Source organism: Topomyia yanbarensis, chromosome 3, assembly GCF_030247195.1.
Source record: "Topomyia yanbarensis strain Yona2022 chromosome 3, ASM3024719v1, whole genome shotgun sequence".
In the NCBI taxonomy this organism is placed as follows: Eukaryota; Metazoa; Arthropoda; class Insecta; order Diptera; family Culicidae; genus Topomyia; species Topomyia yanbarensis.
The window spans coordinates 318,234,396-318,252,152 of NC_080672.1; the positions used below are offsets into that span (position 1 = coordinate 318,234,396).

Below are 17,757 nucleotides of genomic sequence, written 5' to 3' on the forward strand. Positions count from 1 at the left end.
CGTCACCGGTTTGTCGATAATTTTGCATGGAAAAATTTACAGAATGTTATTTAAATGATACATTATAATATACAAAAGTTTTGATCAATTCGTTTTTTTCATGCGAAAACCCTTCCCTCTTTCCCCTCTTCTCTCCCACATAACATTGGAAATAAATTACCTTGTAACATTCTTGCAAATTTTATTTGCATTTATTTTCGTGGAAATTAAACTACACCTAATTTGTAATAGTAAACGAATCGATATCAACAAATTACTGGGCACATAAATACTTTTTTGATGATAGAGCTTTGTTATCTATTTTTAGACCTAATGAATAACTTAGTCAACCTGTTTTAAAAGATAAACGAAACTGATTTAGAAACTAATGCAAAATTGTAGACACACTTTGGTTCAACATCGGCACTGACCACTCCTCTCTGCATTTATATTTCGCTTTGCATACAATGAATAGCTGAATCCTCCGATAGTTCATCTAGCGACGATTCTGTAAGTACAATAGAGAAAATAACATAATAAATGAATGCACTATCAGAAATGATTCCAAATTTTTACTATCAAAGTTGAAAAGCCTTAACTTGATCCTAATCCGGGAATTTTAAAATTGGAAATTTCGAACTCGATCCGAACCTGAAAATTTAAGAAACCTGACTAATCCCGAAATTTTTAATATTGAAACCAACCAAACTTCTGTGGATTTTAGATTTTAGGAGAGCTCGACCTCAGGGTCATACTACGATAGCTTAAAACACCAATAATATATACATTTAGCGCAACATAAGAAGTTACTTTATGCTGATCTCTGTTCATATTGGACAGTTTGCACTCGCGCATTAGGGACCATTCTTAAATGACGTAGCCCTACATGGAGGAGGGGGGAGTTTTGTATTTTGTGATGATGTGTGACGACAGGGGGTAGGAGGTCATGCTACGTAGCTTTTTTAAAGAGGAATAGGGGTTGAACTGATGTGTTGACAATCTTAACCGTTTCATCTAACTAACATCGTTTTTTTATTTTTTGTGGGGTCAAGGGGGAGGAAGGGTTACCGTCAAGCCACGTATTTTCCAGAGGAGGTATTTAGAATGCTACGAAGGGGGAGGGGGGTGTTAAAAATCATTCAAAAAATGCTACGTCATTTATGGATGGTCCCTTTCGCGGATAACGGAAAAACTGATGTCGAAAGCGACAGCTAAAGTTGTCTGATGTGTTTTAAAAGTGTGAGCGTTCATTTCAAAAATAAAAGTATTAACTCTTGTTCAAGCAGTGTGCATTACCAACTAAATGCAATTTTAAAAGTCAATTCAGAAATACTATATAGAACAAGAAAATATGATAAATTCATGCGATTGAAAATAATAAAAAATTGTGATAAAAAATTATGTTACATGCAACATAATTTTTTATCACGAGCTGAAGTTGATTGCCTCCACTGTACAATAGGGAATGGATGTAAACAACAACTTTTTATATATTGTTTTAACAAGATATTTTACTGAAACTGCAAAACATGTTTTGCTAAATTTTATCAATTTTGAATTGGCGAGATTTCAGCGATATAGTAGCGTTGAAACTTTTGCTGTTATTCCAGCTCGGCAAAATTCAGCAAAATGTTGCTGATATTCGGCTAACAAAATTTAGAGTGCATAGACGTAAACACCGGCAAAAAGGTTCTTCAGGTAGATTTGTCTGAATAACACGGAGAACGTGCAATAGAGCGAAATTATTCTCATTCCTAGATCAGTTCGAAACCCAAGCCCAAATAATTATAATCTAAAAGCATCTAAACCCGAGAACTCAAAATTAGAAATCTGAACCCGGTCGGTAACCGAGAATTTTAAATTTGAACACAACCTCACAACCACTTACCATGTCTACTGTACGGCGACGATTTTGACGAGCTTATTAAGTTATTATTTACATTACTATAACATGGTCCCACATTACCGGTTACATTATTGTTTATACTACCGGCCGGACCAACTGGTGCCATATGCATTGGACTGTGCTGGAATGTGTACGACAGCTGAAGGTTGATATGTCTGGCGAATGGATTCAGGTCGCCATCCCTAGGAACTGGTGGTAATAAAAAAAACTTATCAAATAAATGCCTCAATGTTTAAAAACACGAAAACGGATACCTTGGACGTGCTTCTTCTGACGAGCACGTGAGTTTTGGAACCACACCTGGGTGACTCGCTTGCTGAGACCAGTTACCGACGCTATCCGTTCGAGATCTTGCCCGTCTGGGTTGCTGTCAATGTTGAAGTTTGCCTGCAGGATCTGCAGCTGCTCCTCCGTGAATGTGGTCCGAACTCGCTTAGTTTTGCTGCTTTTCTGGCTACCATCGGCTTCGCATCCATCTGCAAAATGTAAAAATGTAAATTAAAATTAGAGAAACAATTAGAGCTCCAAATACACCACTACCATCGCTGGAGGTTCCACAGTCAAATATCTCCGAGTAGTGCGTTTTGCAGAGCACTTTTTCGTCGACTAGGGCAAACTGTTCTCCGGTGGACAATTGGCGTCCACAGCTATCACAGGCAAAGCAGGCCAGATGAAAGATCAGCTCACGAGCGCGGCGGATCCAATCGGAGGCGGCGATGATTCTATTGCAGCGAGCACACTTGGCACCAAACGTTCTGAAAAATATTAGTAAGAAATGTAATCTTCAAATGTGACTTGTGAACTAGTTTCGGATGAGAAACTCCAGACTGTTCCAGAGCAAGATGATATATCAAGTGTGTTGAAACGGAAACCTCTGCTAATGGATATAGTCTCAGTCAGTCAGTCCTGCATGAATTCAATTGTCACCACAATGGTGGTCGAAAAAAGACTTGTTTGGATTACGACGGTTTTCGCTCCGCCACAAAGACGGCTGAGAGTTCATAACCGACGTTATGTTCTTCGGCTCGTCGCTAGTGAGAAACATGAACTGGAGAGCTAGTGAGGAGTAAAGACGCTGAATTCCTCTGGATAAAAACTCGCCAACTCTATCTTATTCTTATTTTGTATCAGTAAGTGTCATTCCAATCAAGCACGAGACCTGTCAAAAGCCCTCAATCCCAAAAAAATGGCTTCGAATCCTTCTGGAAGGAGGGCCATTGACAGGTCTCGTGCTCGATTGGAATGACACATGGTAAACAAACGATTGACGTGTCGAGTCTTTATCCAGAGGGATTCAGTGTCGTTAGTGAGGAATACACCATTGGATAACGGAACCCTACGGCAAGATTTCGACAAGGAACTTTTCGTCGAAACTATTTGAATAGACCGTGTTGCTCCGAACGAGGATGCAAACAAGCTGGACACGTTAACGAGGGCATGTGATACAACAAAGACTAGAAAGAATATGCCAAGGAACAGTTGACGTCCAGTATACTGGTAGAGACACGAAGTGCTCTCCACATGTCTTAGAACTAGAAGACATGCTCAGCGAGCTAGAACCGAAACAAATAAAGAGCCGCGCAGCATCCGTACGTCCAGAAACGTTTCCCAACGGGAAATAAGGGTAAACAACTAAAACTGTTACAAAGAGCAATTAATCCAGATACCCGCATACGGGCGCCAGTTCGTAGCTGAAGTCACCAGGACGGAGCAAACCAGAGAGATGTACAATGCTCTCAGGTAGTATGGGTCAGTAAATCTTTGACTACCTTAATTCGTCGACAACAAGCATTCAGCAGTACACCAAGGTCACTGACAACTGACACTCTTTCAAGAGATTTCCAAAGATAGTGTAACACCACGAAATTGGTTTTTTCTGCATGTGAAAGAAATTACTGTGAAAGAAATTACATTTGGATACACTAAGAGTCAGATGATTTCGTGATCACCAATTACAGAACTCCTCTAGTGACCGTGTAGTGCAATGCAGTCCAATCCTGATCGCGCCATTAGAAACAGTTCAAGATCATCTACATAAATAAGATTGCATCCTGGTAGAAGGACATTACAAACGTCATTGAAGAGCAAAGAGAACAACAAGGGTCAGTGATTGCTACCTTGCGATACACCCGATGAATTAATGAAGTTATGTGATTCGCTATTTCCCAGTTTGACAGATAGGATGCGGCCAACAAGGTATGACTTAAGCCACTTAGTGAGGCTGGCAATTTCTCTACGTTACCTTACATTATACCTCGGTAATTTGCTACGTTCTGCTTGTAGCGTTTTTTAAAGACGAGAAACATAACCAACTTTTTCCAATGTAGAGGGAACATCGCTTTCGATAACGATGGATTTAAGATCAGCGTTAGAGCAGTATATAGAGCGCTTGTGCATTTTTTTTAAGATTTCATTATGTTTTATTTTTTTTCATATCTTTATGTAAAAATTATTTTTTCTCCATTTAAAAGAAAATTGTTGAAAAAAGCATCTTTACGCGTGTAGAGCACAATCCTATAACTAAATTAATTATGGAAGTTGTGATTCGATTTCGTCTCATCAGAATCCAACACTAACTTAGTGACAGGACTAAGTTAGCGCCGAATCCCGTTTTTTCGCTTATAGGTAAGAATAGAAAGTTTTGCAGACTTGACAAGGCGTAACGGTCAAAACGAGCTTAGAATGACGTTCTTTGCAGAATTAACACACACAGAAATTTTAACCATTTTTCTCAATTTCGACATTTATTTAAAAAAAAATACGGAAACAATTTTTTCGAAAATATTTCAAAGGCGACGCAAATTTTCCAGCCTACTTCGGGTAAAGCTACCAATTAGGAGAAGCAATAGAACACTATAGTTTTGTTAAATTTTAAATATAAGTCAACTGCAGATTTTTTTGTAATATCATTCGAAGTCAGGTGTTTGAAGTTTAGGGACGAACCATTTTTTCGAGAGGTATTTGAAAGTGATGAATAATGGATTGTTCCGGAAGATCATGCCGAGCTAACGATTTATTGGAGAATTCCACCCTCCTCTATCACACAATAATAGAAAGAAAAATTACAAATCGGTGCTGAGATGTACTGATGTAGGGTGATGAGCCTATTTTGGCACCATTATGGAGAGGGTCGCACTATTTTTTGAATAACTTAATAAGAAGCCATATTACCTATAACCTTTTTCAGAATAAAGTATCAGTGTACTGTTTCTTAAACATCTGTATAATGCTTATTTGGCAGAATTGTCTCAATTTTCAGCATAAATGAAAATAAATGTTCTATTCTGTGCATCTATTCCCACCTGAACGTTCCAATTATCGCCTCATGGGTGTGCCGATTTCCACCTCATCGAAAAACAATCTAGTTGAAACGCAATGCCTCATATTTCATTTGCGTCGTTCTAACTAGGTATCCAGATCATGGACGCCAACGCGTGATTTGTAAAACGAATTATTCTGCTTTTTTCAGCCGATCAAAACAAACGTAAACATTACGCACACGAAAGAAACTCATCAGCTGTTAGTAGAAGAGCGCCCAGAACTGCGCATGCAGGAAATAACCATGCGAAAGTTAACAACTGGAATATAAAGTTCACATCACACATTACTTCCTCCCGATCCAAATTGTATGTGCAGATGAAAATAAAATATCTGCGATCAACAATTAGTTGAATAACTTGAAATAATTGATTACTTATACCTGAAATTGCATAACATTATGTTTTCAAGTTCATGTTTTGGTTTGGCCGCACTGGTGATTCTTTTCTGTATGATGGATGCAAAAAGTTGGTTTTGATTGTGGTAGTGTATCAGCAAAACATGCCAATAATAGGAACCCCCGTATTTAGTTTTATCCTATTATAACACTAGGCCTATTCTGGTGTTTGACGAGTGCTTTTAAAGCGAAATAATCGTAAAAAGGTTCTCCAGCTAAAATAAAGGTATGTATCAGTGCAATATTTAATATATTTGTGCCGGAATAACGAGATATGAGGCGGTAAATGCTGGCTCGAAAGTGTTTATTTTGCTAAGCGCCGTTGCGTCCTGTTTCGGTTCACTACGCGAGTGAGGCGGATCAGCAGATATTTCAATAAGGTGATTTTGTTTTAATTAAAAGCTGGATTTAGTGGATAGTTCTAAATACGTATGTGCACAAAAAATAAAGAATATAACTTGAGCTTTTTTTGCACACCTGTTTTAGCCAAATCGATATTGTCATTATCTCATATGCTTGGTTCGAAACCAAGGGGTACGAAATAGGGTCACAATAGGCTCTACTGCCATAATAGGCACATCACCCTAGTGTCGACAAGCAGAAAACGACGCTTCGTTGATGATTGATTCAAACACTTTAGATTCAACTCCTAGTGAAGTGATTCCGCGGCTATTCTCAATATTGCATTTTTCACCCTTTTTTGAATACCGGAAACATTACTGAGAATTTCCAATCGTCAGGAAACGTTTGTTGCTGATGCGGAGATTAAAAATATAGGGGAATTATGGGTAAAATGAATAGGGGGTTTATGAACAGGTAGCCAAATGAAGTCAATGGTGGTTAAATTTAGAACAAACTTCATAGAAACGTGACCTGCCAAGTATTCAAAGGATATTGAAATCATTTCTTTTGATAAAAAGCTGTCGAAAGTGAAATAAATATGATGAAAACCAAAATCGGCATTCATGTTTGTCGCTGATGTTAAACTCGGCATGTAGAATATAAGGTCTTTGGTGGTGAAATTTTGATTTTATCATGAAAATGGTGTTACATGACAGTAATTGAACCACTTGCAGATATTTCACGGTAATAAGTAGGGATCAGGACAAATTGGCTCAATCAGAACGGCTGTTTGAAAGTAAAATGTCTTGGGGGCGGGGGTGTAAAATGAACAGGTTTTAGTGGGGGTAATATGAACCATCATGCTGCTCGAGGTACCAAGCTGCAAAATTAATCGTTAAGTTCAAGTTGCTATATTTTCAATGTTCTTAAACAGATCCTTTAATTCTTAACACCTATGGATAACCCCAAGTTTGTAGATGTGTTTCGATGTCCCAGAATTGTAAATTGGCTATTATTACATGAAAATTTAATTTTTCCGTGACAAGATGTTTTTGTCTACAAAATGCCCTGTGTGTTTGCAATTGCTCGGAAAATGCTTTTCAACGCTAAGCATGTATGTATGCACATACAGAACATTTTGCAGTGCACTAGAAAGTGCTCATTTTACCACCAGCACATGTTCGTTTTACCCACACGCTATAAACATGTCTCTTTTTTGGAGATGTTTTGAAATCAAGAATAATGTTTGAAAACTTGTGTTTATGTCGAAGTATTTTCACCAAATATGTACAAAACATTTCTAACTAGAAACATATAAGGTGATTGTAGTATCTCAATCACTTATTAGTTAGAAAATAATGACTTTGCTTAACGTGTTCATTTTACGACCAGTTCCCCTATGCAAGTGGGGTTGCTAGGAGGTCCGAACATTGTTTTAAATATAGCTGAAGGTATAGCACTGAGGCCGGGTGCATAAGATGGCTTGTTTTTCCGGATTGCAGATATAACCATTTCTTTTATTCAGTTCATTTGGTCGATGTTAGGCCAGACCGGACTAAGTGACAGTGCATTGAATTCGAGAAAAACGCGTTTAAAGTTTGAATCGCAGCATCCTTTACATTATAATAGGAAAATAATTTTTACCATAATTCTTGTTTATTGTTTCATATTTCAAATCTGGTTAAAGTAGAATGTAAACGAAGCAGTGCTATTATTACTTCATTTTTTTATGTTTTGCGACTTGGTCCGGTCTGACTTAACACCGACCATTTATTTGATAGGCACAACAGGGTTAGCTTGGCGGTGCCAAATTAATTTTTTTTTACATTTTGGATATCTTAAAACTAGGAGGTTACAATTTTGAAATATTTGTTTACAACATCAAGGGGGATTTTTTACAGCTATCTTTAAACTAGAAAGGTAATGCTATATACAACAGTGGGATACAATAGTTTTTTTTAGAAAAAAATGTTGCAACTATCTTAAAATTAGGAATCGAGTTTGATGTACAAAAGGGAGAACATAAGTTTTTTCTTACGAAAAATTTTACAGCTATCTTAAAACTAGGAATGAAGTTCGATATACAAGATGGGAAAGAATTTTTTTATGACAAAAACACAGCTATCTTAAAACTAGGAATACAGAATGCAAATGTGGTTTATTTCCGTCATCGGTATTGTAGCAGTTATATCAGGGACAAAAGAGAGTTGGCGGATATGGGGACAGATATGAAGATCAAACTTTCCACTTTCAGGCAAACAGGAGATCAGGGGCATGACTTAGACTTTATGAAAATATAAACAAGGGACACATAGGGGAGGACGCGATTTGCCAGCATATCCAAGACTGGGACGTTGGGTGGTCTACCTCGGGCCCGAAGGGAATCTTTTAACGGTGACCTGGCGTCACAGACAATTGTTAACGTGCTCGATTTCGTGATAGCCTTCGTCACAAGCGCACAGACTACTCTCCGCAAACCCAATACGCAGCAAATGTGCATCCAAGGTGTAGTGGTTGGACATAAGCCGGGACATTACACGAATGAAATTCCGACCCACACCCATCCCCCTGAACCAAGGTTTCGTTGATACCTTTGGGATGATGGAATGTAGCCATCGTCCCAGTTCACCATTGCTCCACGAGGTTTGCCAACTGTTGAGTATCCTCTGACGACAAATACTAAAAAAATCGTCGAAGCAGATTGGTCTTTCGTATATTGCGGCTTCTAATGCGCCCACCTTAGCTAAAGAGTCGGCCTTTTTGTTGCCCGGGATAGAGCAATTAGAGGGGACCCAAACAAAGGTTATCAGGAAATATACGAACGTACACAAGAACTTCTGTATCTTTCCCATAAAATACGGGAATTGCTTTTTGCTCACTGCACGAAGAGCCTCGATAGAGCTAAGGCTGTCCGAACTCTGCGACGTAAGCTGAAGCGGGATCATTGAGCTTGAATGAATCGGTGATAGTATCATTGACGATACCGAAACCAGTGGACCCATCGAGATTTGATCCGTCAGTGTAGAAAATTTTGTCACAGTCGATTTCTCGGAATTTATTATAAAATATATTGGGGATCACTTGCGGGCGTATATGGTCCGGGATTCCACGAATTTCTTCCTTCATGGATGTGTCGAAGAATACAATAGAATCAGAAGTATCTAGGAGACGGACGCGTTTGGGATTATACGATGAAGGATTGATGCTCTGCGCCGTGTAGTCGAAATACAAGGACATAAATCGGGATTGAGAATTAAGCTCGACGAGCCTCTCGAAGTTTTCAATCACCAACGGGTTCAAGCTGTCGCATCGGATGAGCAATCGATATGACAGTTCCAAAAATCGATTTTTCAGCGGTAGAACGCCCGCCAGCACTACGAGACTCATCGTATGGGTCGAGTGCATGCAACCCAAGCCAACGCGCAAGCAACGATACTGGATTCTCTCCAGTTTGATGAAGTGTATGTTTGCAGCGGAGCGGAAACAGAAACACCCGTAGACATGAGCCCTGGGGAAGACCCATGTAGCTAAATCGCGATGTTGTTAAATCGCCATGCGAAAAGTGCATGGGCTTTTCAGACAACAGGTTTAGCAAAAAGTTATTTAAAATCGGTGAAAGACCATGCTTGTGCAGCTTCTCTGACAGAATGATTAGTAGAAACTGAATCAAAAGCCCCCTTAATATCCAAAAAGACTGACGTCATCTGCTCTTTGTCAGCATAGGCCAATTGGATTTCTGTAGAAAGCAAAGCAAGGCAATCGTTCGTCCCTTTGTCTTTGCGGAAGCCAAATTGTGTGTCTGACAGTAAGTCATTTGCTTCGTCCTCCTTGTCGAGGCGAAACAAGATCATTTTCTCGAACAACTTCCGAATACAGGGCTGGCATTCCGCATCTCGATTCGAGTGACTCGATTCGAAACGTTTTGAAATCGTTTCGACTAAATTGCGGCATCACGTATCGCATTCGACCAAGCGTTCGAGCTTGTTAGATTGCGGTACTAGATTTTGACAGTAGATACAGAACACTAGATTAGGATTGTCGCTGGCGTTCCCATTGTTTTCGTCTCGGTACATGTTTGTTTTGCTTTCGGTATATATCTGTCAAAGTATCGAAAGTCTCTCTAGTAAAAGTCTTTGGTCCGCACTTTTGGTACACGCAGAAAAATATGGCATGCTTATAACCACAAACCGTTTAGTTGAACTTCAAATTAGTAAAATGCAGAGTTTACCTTTTTCATTTCAGTCTCGTTGATTCTGCTGTGATTTTTATGCATTCAAATGTCCAATGTATCAACTTTACAGCAGAATAAACGATAGGCGAACAGAAAAATGATGTGATATCTACTATGAAACAAATTTCTATGCGGCATACTATTCTAATTTCATTAGTTTGCACCTGACATCTATGCGTAACAGATAATTTTTATGTGCTACTATAAATTGCAAAAAATTATATGTGAAATCGATATATTCAATATAACGAATTTTCTCGGTGTAAATTTTCGACTGTTATTGTTATGAAATGAAAGAGTTTGTATATATCGCACATGGAATTGAAAATTCATCCAAATTCAGTACAGATGTAGACAATTTGGGCATTCAAATTATTGAAAATGCATCAGCCAAGAATGGCCATTGTGTTGCTGGCTAAAAGAAACAAAAATGATGAGTCGCTATGAAACGACGATATAAGATTATTTTTTTGCTTTTTTTAATTTGGCCCATTTGACAGGTATATCCCGGAATCAAAACAATGATGTTTCACCACTGATGCCAGCGACAATCCTAATCTAGTGTTCTGTATCTACTATTTCGACTGCCTGTTTTGAGCGAAAACTGTCAAATAAGAGTATACACTGAGAAAAATATTTTTATTTCTGCTACGAATAAGTTTCCTAAAACCAACATTGGAAAAATATAGGAATTGTTTTAATTTATTTAGTTTTTAGTTGCTTGTTATCGAGATATATATGGATAAATTTGCAAATATAACATTTTTTCTAGCACACAATAGGGGTGAGCACTTTGAAATAAAATCGATGTTGTTAAACACCGATCCAAAAAGATCCGATGTAATATGGAAATACGATTTTTTTTTCCTTTTATGTTCGAAAAATAAATTTACTTTTTCCAAAAATATTTATACTATATAAAGCAATTGATAAAAGAACCAATCAATTTGTTTCATTCACGAAAAATATTTTAGACATCGATGATAACTTTTATGCACCGTACGGGCCATCAACCTCAGATTTACAAATAAAATTTTAGTTCATTCAGATTTTTTTGCTTTCTTTAGCTAAAAATATTTGACATGTATTTTTGTTATGGCTGTATAAAATATTTACTTCAAGTTATGTTACAACTTTTGAAGTTAGAAAAATTGCACATTTTTCAATCGCTGTTAGCTCGGAAAGTATTTGATGCATGGAAAATATATTTTATATTTATTTTATTTTATATTTAATATATTATAAGTTGCATTTTCGCCTGAGCTTGCCGAAAAATTGAGATTTTTTTTCAAGTTGGATAATGTTTTTTGCTTATTTTTTCTTCAAATAATATAAATCATGTTAAAAATATTGTGTAAAAATTTCGCAGCGAATCTCAAAATGTTTTGCGAGATATTACAATTATAACATTAAAAAGGGCAATTTTACATTAAACACCACCCTAATAAACATCTTATGATTCAAGAGCCTAACGACCTGTTCAGGGTATCATCCAAACAATATGCACTATATGGGTTAAAGTTCGTGTATAATATTTTTTTATTAGGGCATGTTATGGGCCAGCTTCAATTGAAATATCTCGTAAAGTAATAAGGTTCCCAATATAATTATAAATGTATTCATGGAATAAAAAACCTAGTCCAACCTTGTTTTTTCAATATGTTTCTAACATTTGCAGAATTCATTACATAAATAACATAAAAAAACTATATCAAATTTTTATTGGTGAGCTCATTCGAAAACGCCACTTTTATTATTAATAAATTTTTCCGTACAACTAAGAGTTTCCGAGTTATCAGTGGTTAAAAAATGGTCCAATTAGTAAAATTCAAAAGCTTATGGCTTGAAAAAAAACTATCGTATTCAGCCAAAACAAATAGTAGATGTTAATTATTTCGGGCTAAGAATGCAAGAAAAAATTTTGGCAGGAATTAAAATTGTGGTTGTAAATTTGACGTGGAATAACCCGTACGGGTAAAACTACTCAGCTTTTCGTTCATCAAGATGCCATTTTTTCAGTTCGTGAATTAGACGAAACGAACTATTTACAATGAAAAAAATGCTTCGTTGCAGAAAACAAATAATGATTTTGTTCATCGTATGATAATTTTAATTCCACCTAAAAAATTTTCAGTGTAAACAAAATTGCAGATTGTTTTGTTTTTTCCGATGAGCGTCAAATTCACAGAATAAAAATAATGATAGTGGTAAATAAATTGACCCAAACATGTTCATAATTTGTTCACGTCACTCACCCTCACAACCTTTTTCCAATGCTTGGGCATTATTTTAGTTTGATATAACTGTATTCTTGAACTTTTTACCACAAAATTTTAATATATCTCGCTGTTTAAGTTGAAGCACCGAAACATCGAAATGCCTAGTTGGTAGTGTCTCTTATGTGGACTTCAGTCGCATGAAGGAATGTATTATCTGCAGAATGAGTTATTCACAATTATTCTTAGATTAAATAACATATTTAATATCTAAATAATTGTTTAAAACAATACAATTTCGAAACCGCTTTTATCAAATCTTTTAGAAAATAATCATAGCGAGCAAACTGCCCTTTTCAATAAAAATAACTAATTTTGCATTAAAATTTTGGTTTTCAGGATTTTTTCAGGAAACTGATAGCTTTCAAAAGCAACAATTTTTTTCAGTAATTGATGACGCAAAAATTTAAAAACTAGTTCGTTAAAAAAGCCATTTTTAGCCACTTATTTATTATTGCTTGGTGTAGGATAATTTATTATCAATATTTAGTATTACTTTTACCAAAAAATGTATGTTCCTGATGGTGAAAATAGATATAACATAAAGTAGCTCAAAGTACGTGGGAGCTTTTTACACCTTTCGGTAATTTTATATCCTCTACGTATTCCGATTGTTAACCAATTTAAAGAATGACATGAAATAAAAACACAAATCATAATCTCGAACGACAGTCGACAGCATAAGGGATCATCAATAAATGACGTAGCATTTTTTGAGTGATTTTTAAACCCCCTTCCCCCATCGTAGCATTTCGCCACAAACCCCTAAATACCCTCCCCCCCTGGTAATTACGTAGCTTGACGGTAAACCTCCCCCTTGACCCCGTAAACAATTGAAAAAATAAAAATGATGTTAGTTAGATGAACCGGGTAAAGCTACGTAGCTACGTAGCAAATACGTTCGACTCGAGTCGTTTTCGAGTTCGATTGTTATGCTTTCATAATGCCAACACTTCTCGATAATCTACTACTTTTTCGAGCGAACTCGAACGAAAATTTACTTTCGAGCTCGGCTCGAAATACATAATGCGAAAGAAGGTCGAGTCGATAGAATTTTGATCGAATCGAGATGCGTAATGCCACCCCAGGACAGCATTACAATCGGTAGATACAAGTTGCGCTCGTAGGCTGGTTTTCCTGGTTTTTTGATGGCGATGACCTTCACTTGCCTGCAGTCGTGAGGGACAATGTTACCCTCAAAAAACTTGTTAAATAAGTTCAACAAGCGCATTTTTGCAGTGCCAGGCAGATTCTTCAGCAAGTTGAATTTGATTCTGTCTAACCCTGGGGCGCTATTTTTGCATGACAAAACAGCAAGTGAGAACTCCACCATCGAAAACGGTGTTTCGTTCGCGGCATCGTGAGGAGACGCGGCGCGGTACGTTTTTTGTATCGGGACAGCGTCCGGACAGATCTTCTTGGCGAAAGCGAATATCCAGCGGTTTGAATATTCCACGTTCTCGTTGGTACTGTTTCGGTTACGCATACCCCAATGATTTCTCATCGCTGTTTCTCTCGCTAGTCCGTCGACGAACCGCCGCCAATAAATGCGTTTCTTGGCTTTTAATAGACTCTTCATTCGTCTTTCTAACGATGCGTACTGTTGATAGCTAGTGAGTAACCCGTCGCACAGTGGCTGGAGGCTGGCCAAAACCTCAAAAATTTATTTTTGAAATATTGATATTCTATATTTTTCCCACATTTCTCATGTATTGAATGATGTATATTCAAAATCTTAGGGTCATTGGATAAGAACAAGATTTTTAACATGAGTTTAAACGTAGCAAAATCCGGATTTTTTAATGATTTTCATTTCCGAAACCACCATTGCTCTGTTCATTTCATATGCATGTTGCTCTTTTGATTTTGGTCCGATTTTAGCACAACTAGTCTCATTGTGTAGAGGAACGAAAGAAGTTGGCTAGTGAATAAAATACATTTGGTAAATTTGCTTGGAACTATGACTTTTTAGTTTAAATATGTTTGAGGTGGTCAGATCAAAAATATTTTTTCACTAATGTATTCTGTACAAATTTCGGAAACATTTCGGAACGGTCACATAGTATACATTCTATGGGAAATAATCTCTACTTTTCGAATATCATGGTCTCGTTCTGCGCCTAGGTACGCAAAAAGTTTTAAGGAGATTTTGAAGCCTTGTTGCTGATATGGAGGCGCATGGTGATTAGTGTAAAATAGTTTACAGTAAACCAACACGTTATACAATGGGTTTAAAGTAGTGTTCTTCATTTTTTATGATATTACTGACATTGGTGAACAGTAACGGAAAATCTATCATGAAAACGGAATCATAGTTATAAGAAAGGTTCAATGACACTGTATGGAAAAATGCATTTAATATTTTACGACTTTTGACATCAAAAATGAGCTCAGCACCTAAAAATTAGCTTAAATTGTGATTTTCAGCCAATTTAGGTAACATTTGAGGTTTTGTCCGATTTTTGTTTGAAGACCCGCCACTGTGCGTCGTCCCGGAAGGCCTTATATACAGTGGAGATATACCCATTTGTTCAGAGACAGTAAACACTATATCTCTATATTTACAGCCAGGGATGCGAGCGGTACCGGTAAACTACAAATTTTCCGGTACATTTGCATTTGCACAAGCCGTACAGCCCGCTACAGCGACGCATCACTACTGCTCCTGTCAGAACGGTAGCTAAACCGAGTACACTTTTCCACTTACAGTACTAAAATACATTTTTGTTTTGCTGCTGTATTCCGATTGCTCGGTGAGAGTGTGGCGCAGTAAAGTTTGCCCTCTCGCTTTGTATTCTCTTCTCTGCACATTCAAAGAGAGAGGACCGCATACGAAAGTTTTGATGTCGGTCGTGGCGTAAATGAACCGCATTCATTGTCGATGTTAGTGTTAAAATTTTTTAAATATATTAAAATTATTGAAAAGTGTAAAATAAGGAAAGAAAAGTTGTACCGTAAACCGGGGTGACATTGATCACTTTTCGAAGTAATCATTACATATTTTTAGACGCAACACATTTTTTTCAAGTTTAATATTTTTAAACCATGTACTGATTTATGGAGAACAAGATTGGATGGTTTTACCTAAAATTGTCCGTTTACAGCTATTTTTTCAAAAATGATTTCAAGTTGAAGTCCGTTTTCGTGTTCCGGGGTGACTTTGGTAACCTGCATGTTCACCCACATTAAGTTATTGATGTCAATGTTTTTCATTCCAGTGATTGTTTAAACTAATTCTGGAAGGATACTCATTGTTAAGTAGATGTTAATTAGTACTATACAAAGTATTTCAATGTACTGTAAAATTCGAGTAACCAAAATTCGTATAATTTTTTTCAACTTCTGAAAACCTTTAAAACTACTAAAATTTTTTTGTTTCAGTGTTTTATTAATGTACAAAAAGTGTCATCCATTTTAACACGTTGAAATATTGAACAATAAAAAATGTTGCGAATTTTAACTTAAAATAATTTGAAATAATTGTCAACTAGTTTCACAAAAAATGTATTAAAAATAAACAAACTCTTAAAACTAAATTTAACATATCCCAATCTAAAGGAAAATAAAAACTCGCTTGTAATTTATTACTCTTGCTCAAATCTGACATTTATTTGTTTTATAAAAATAGACACTTTACGAAGCTTCGTAAAAATCAGGTAAAGTCAAATTTAGGTTTTTTTTGTAGTTTTTGTACACAAAAACCGAACAATATACTCAAAATGTGTAACAAATCAGTATTTTATAAGTTTAGAGTAAAAATCATTTCAAATTAAAATGATTCGGTAGACTATTCTGGTTTAATAAGCGATCTACGAAAAAAGTGTCGAGTAATCAAAGTCACCCCGATGATCAAAGTCACCCCGGTTTACGGTACCGCTCGCGTCTGGTGGCTATACTAGGGTCAGATTTTTTTCTCATGTTACTGCTTTACACACAGGCTGGCGTACAGCGCTGGGCGTCTTGCTGTAGCGAACGACAGCAGCGTCCTATGAGAAAGAAGAATGTAGGCAAAAATATTGCAGCCGTAGACAAGATAGACATTTTGCATCCTTGTCCACAGTACAAGCAGGAACGTCACGAAAAGCATTTTCGAGCTCGATTGCGGTTTGCGAGACAGTTGAAAGAACACTCGAGAAGAATCTGGCAAACAGCGTACATTTCGTAGCTTCATCGCTGTCGTACATCATCCTTGATGGAAGCGGCGGATCATTACATAATCAGTTTTGCGAAAATTGAGACGGTCTACAGAAAGAGTTTCTACGTACTGAACTGAGCGAATACAGTGAAGATTCGTTTTTATCAGCCCCTTGGTGAATTTTAAGCTGATAAAACAGGAACATTGACAAAATCGGGACATATATCCTTCTTTCTTTTAAGAAACCGAAGCTTTTAAAATATTTTTTTGTCCCTAGATATAGCCTCTTTACCCTTTCTGATTATTTAGTTTAAATTTTCCCTAAGAGGGTCTGACAGGTCATAAAAAAATTGAAATATTTATTTTTGCACATTTCGGATCTCTAATATAAAAAATATGCTCAAGAAAGGATTTACTCGATTTCAACTTGGTGCATCTGCTAGAGCTCGTCAAACTACCAACTATCAATCTTCATATGAAGCTAACAAAATCGGGACAAGAAGCTGATAAAATCGGGTTAGACGAAATCGGAGGCTGATAAAATCGGGTCTTCACCGTAGTGGAAATTGAAACATTGAATTACTAACAAAGACGAGATCCAGAAAGTCTAACTGGTGGTGTTGCAACAATTATTTTGTTTGGAAGCTAACCGTTTAAAAACCGCGATGAGTATTCCGCCGTCTCTTTTTACCAGCAATGATTGGATCACGATCGTTACGATAGACCGTACATCTAGGTACAAATAGCTGCAGCGAGCATATTTTGTCGATCAGCCTTGTTTCTATCAGGGCAATGGCATCGTGTTCTGCATCAGCTGCGAACAACTCATCGATCTCTGTGCATAGTCCTCTTACGTTCTGGTTCGGAGCTGGAAACGGGCTTTTGTTTGCAGTATCAAGGACATATACCCAGGAGCTTTGGGAGGACATATACCCTCTTTGACTTTACCTGGGGGAAAAGTCGTCGGGCCATCTTAATTTAGATTGCGTGTTGCTTGATAAGTATTCATTTCAACATGTACTGGAAAAGTTGGGAGTAATGATCGACGAGCTGTTTGTCTTGAATAAACACGTCGGCTATGCCTTTGCAAAGATTACCAATGCGGTGACGCGAATCATGCCGATCATTGGTGGTCGACCCAGCAGGGAGAGGTATTTTATGGCTGGTGTAGCG

General features: G+C 37.1%; 1 protein-coding gene across 1 annotated transcript in view; it reads right to left on the bottom strand.

The window, feature by feature from the left end:
- Window positions 1-209: 209 nt before the first annotated feature.
- Window positions 210-17,757, bottom strand: part of LOC131693404 (LIM/homeobox protein Awh-like) — a 94,767-nt gene continuing 77,219 nt past the window's right edge. Inside the window, exons 3-6 of the mRNA XM_058981181.1 lie at window positions 2,426-2,640; window positions 2,140-2,361; window positions 1,868-2,074; window positions 210-487 (exon numbers count right to left, since the gene is read on the bottom strand). Coding sequence (XP_058837164.1) covers window positions 426-487; window positions 1,868-2,074; window positions 2,140-2,361; window positions 2,426-2,640 — 706 coding nt within the window. The 3' untranslated portion in view covers window positions 210-425. The remainder of the gene's footprint in view (window positions 488-1,867; window positions 2,075-2,139; window positions 2,362-2,425; window positions 2,641-17,757) is intronic.